The sequence below is a fragment of the Pteropus alecto genome, unplaced genomic scaffold, assembly GCF_000325575.1.
Source record: "Pteropus alecto unplaced genomic scaffold, ASM32557v1 scaffold113, whole genome shotgun sequence".
NCBI lineage: Eukaryota > Metazoa > Chordata > Mammalia > Chiroptera > Pteropodidae > Pteropus > Pteropus alecto.
Genome location: NW_006433949.1, coordinates 6039628 through 6042270, shown reverse-complemented (window position 1 = coordinate 6042270; position 2643 = coordinate 6039628). Strand labels below are relative to the sequence as shown.

At 44.0% G+C, this 2643-nt stretch overlaps 1 protein-coding gene and 2 long non-coding RNA genes across 3 annotated transcripts in view; 1 reads left to right on the top strand and 2 right to left on the bottom strand.

Moving 5' to 3' along the window:
• The window catches only part of LOC112477224, a 6302-nt gene extending 4699 nt beyond the window's left edge, over positions 1 to 1603 (bottom strand). Inside the window, exon 1 of the long non-coding RNA XR_003045361.1 lies at positions 1371 to 1603. This is a non-coding gene — a long non-coding RNA (uncharacterized LOC112477224). The remainder of the gene's footprint in view (positions 1 to 1370) is intronic.
• Positions 1604 to 1608: 5 nt separating this feature from the next.
• Positions 1609 to 2643, top strand: part of POP5 (POP5 homolog, ribonuclease P/MRP subunit) — a 3742-nt gene continuing 2707 nt past the window's right edge. Inside the window, exons 1-2 of the mRNA XM_006908616.3 lie at positions 1609 to 1695; positions 1786 to 1928. Of these exons, the coding sequence (XP_006908678.1) occupies positions 1676 to 1695; positions 1786 to 1928 (163 nt within the window). The 5' untranslated portion in view covers positions 1609 to 1675. The remainder of the gene's footprint in view (positions 1696 to 1785; positions 1929 to 2643) is intronic.
• Positions 2237 to 2643, bottom strand: part of LOC112477225 — a 1672-nt gene continuing 1265 nt past the window's right edge. Inside the window, exon 2 of the long non-coding RNA XR_003045362.1 lies at positions 2237 to 2510. This is a non-coding gene — a long non-coding RNA (uncharacterized LOC112477225). The remainder of the gene's footprint in view (positions 2511 to 2643) is intronic.

Below are 2643 nucleotides of genomic sequence, written 5' to 3'. Positions count from 1 at the left end.
TCTCCCTCTCCTCTTTCCCTTTCTTCCTTAGTTTCCCTCCTTTAAGATGGCGAAGAGTGAGAGATGGGAAAATTGAGAGCTCATTCCAGATCTTTCAAATAACTGATTGTGAAACCTGCCTCCTTTCACGGACCTCAGCGCTAGCCAAGTCCATGACAATTCTACAAGTAGTCAGGGATAGGTATAAAGACCTAGTCACAAGGCTGTGCATAAAGTGCTGGGTATAACAGAATATGAAACTAATTTAAACATCCATCATGGGAATATTGACCAACTTAATAATGGTACATCCAAAGAATGCAATACTGTGCAGCTGGAAAATAACATTGCAGAACAGTTGAAGTGAAAATATAGTCAAACAAGAATGACTCATAATCTATCATGATAGAAGTTAGAATAAAGGCTTCTTCTGGGAAGGATTTTGAGAAGGGGGTATGGGAACCTTCTTGGATGCTGGAAAAGCTCTATCTCTTAATCTTAATTCACAAGTCCGCACATGTAAAAATTTATTGAGTTGTATAATTAATATGCACTTTATATATGTTATGCCTCAATAAGGTTTTTAAAAAGATAGTCAAGCAGAAAAAAAGTACTAAACAATATGATCCTATTGTTAAAAGAAAAAATACAATTTAACATATGACAGCCGTTTTCACCTCAAACTTTTTTCATTGTCTCGGGACCACTTTACACACAAATTATTGAGGATCCCAAAGAGCTTTTGTTTTAGTGGGATTTATCGATACTTACCATGAATATTAAAAATACCATGAACATAGAAATGTTTAAAACACAACACACAATTTCTATTAGCCATCAGAGCAATAAAATCAGCATGTGTCATGTAGCCTCTGGAAAACTTTTTTGTCCACTCTGAGAGAGTGAGACAGGCAAGTAACATCTTAGTGTTATAATGAAAGTAATTTTGACTTTGGGGTTGTCTCAGAAAACCCAGTGGTCCCTGCACCTCACTTTGAGAACCGCAGGCATAGGGATTAAATAATGGAGAAAAATAAACTACATGATAATTATTTTCAGTACTGGGATTATAATTTATTTGTATTTGCTTCACTGTGCTTTTCATTTTAAAAAACTGGAAAATAAACGACCACGGATTGCTTTTGCAAACAAAAAACAAGACAATAAACCTGTCTCCGTAAGACTGTTGAAAGGCCCAAACAGTAATAACATATTTCTCTGTGTGAAAAAAAATAAAAGAAGCCATAACCTGAAAATAAGAGTCTAATTTCTGTGTCAATCCCTGGCCTGTAAATGAAAGGTCTTGCCCTGAAAAGCTCCACCGTCCGGCTTGGGGAGAGAATGTAAGTGCATACACAAGTGTGTTACAAGATAATAGAAAGTAAACGTACCGAGGACCCCAAATACAGCAGCTGCATCCTACACAGTATTGCAAACTCTGGCGTGGAGCAGAAACACCCAGCACATCCACAAATCGCTCCAACGCGGATTCTAGCTTCGGACGCATGCGCTCTGCACACGCAGAGGGAGGCGAGGCTTAAAGGAGACTGACACTGGGCTTGGCCTCTCAACACTAAAACTCCGCCCCCTATCCTGCCTCCCTCTCTGAGTGGCTGTAAGACTGCGAAGGCTAACTTTCCATTGGCCGTCAGAAGGAACACTGACATCCGGTTGCGCGTCGGGCGCGGAAGGCACCATGGTGCGGTTCAAGCACAGGTAAGCGGTACCTGCTCGGCCCCTCAATTCCCTCTCTGACTGGTGCCCGCCGCTCTGGCCCCGCGTTCACCTCCCTCTTGCCCGGCACAGGTACCTGCTCTGCGAAGTGGTGTCTGACGACCCCCGCTGCCGCCTGAGTCTGGATGACCGAGTGCTGGGCGGCCTCGTACGGGACACTATCGCCCGCGTGCACGGTACTTTCGGCTCGGCCGCCTGCTCTATCGGCTTCGCAGGTGCGAGGGTGCTGGGGAACCCGGCGGACGGCAAAATTTGGAGGGCACAGGGGTCGAAGGAAGGATTAAGAAGGGGCACGAGCGACCCCAGGAGCTGCCAAGCTCTGTGCACCATCCTCTGTATGATATCGTCCTCTTTCGGCGTTTGGGACCCCGAGCCCCGGGTCTGGACGAATCCAAGATTAGGAGGAAAGCTAATAGCAGAAAGCAATGGAACTTAAGGAATTCCCTGTACCTCTTCGACATATGTATAGTGGGGATTGTGACTGTTTTAATAGGATAGTTAGAATTAAATGAGGGGATCCGTGTACAGTTCCGAGTAAATTGTTTGACTGGTCACGTTGACATCACAGGGGGAAAAAACCTGTTGTCAGAATTACTCATGAAAAGCCCTTAATAGGGCCGGTAAAGTACAGAACAAATTGTGCATGCAAATGAAGAGGGCCTTCCACAGTATCAAAATGTTCCCTCCTTTACCATGTGCTCGAAATGGAATCCCCGGGGAATTAAATGAACAAAGGTACAATTATACATCAGGTTCTAGTTGGGTGCTACCAGATTCTAGTTGGGTGCTACCAGAACCTACCGAGCCTATATGCACTAGAATCTTTCATTCAGCCAAGAATTTTCTTCTGAAGATGGATCTCCGTGCCCCCGCCCCCCCCATTCCATTCATTAATTAGTGAATTAGAAGAGAATTTAAAACTCTAAATCA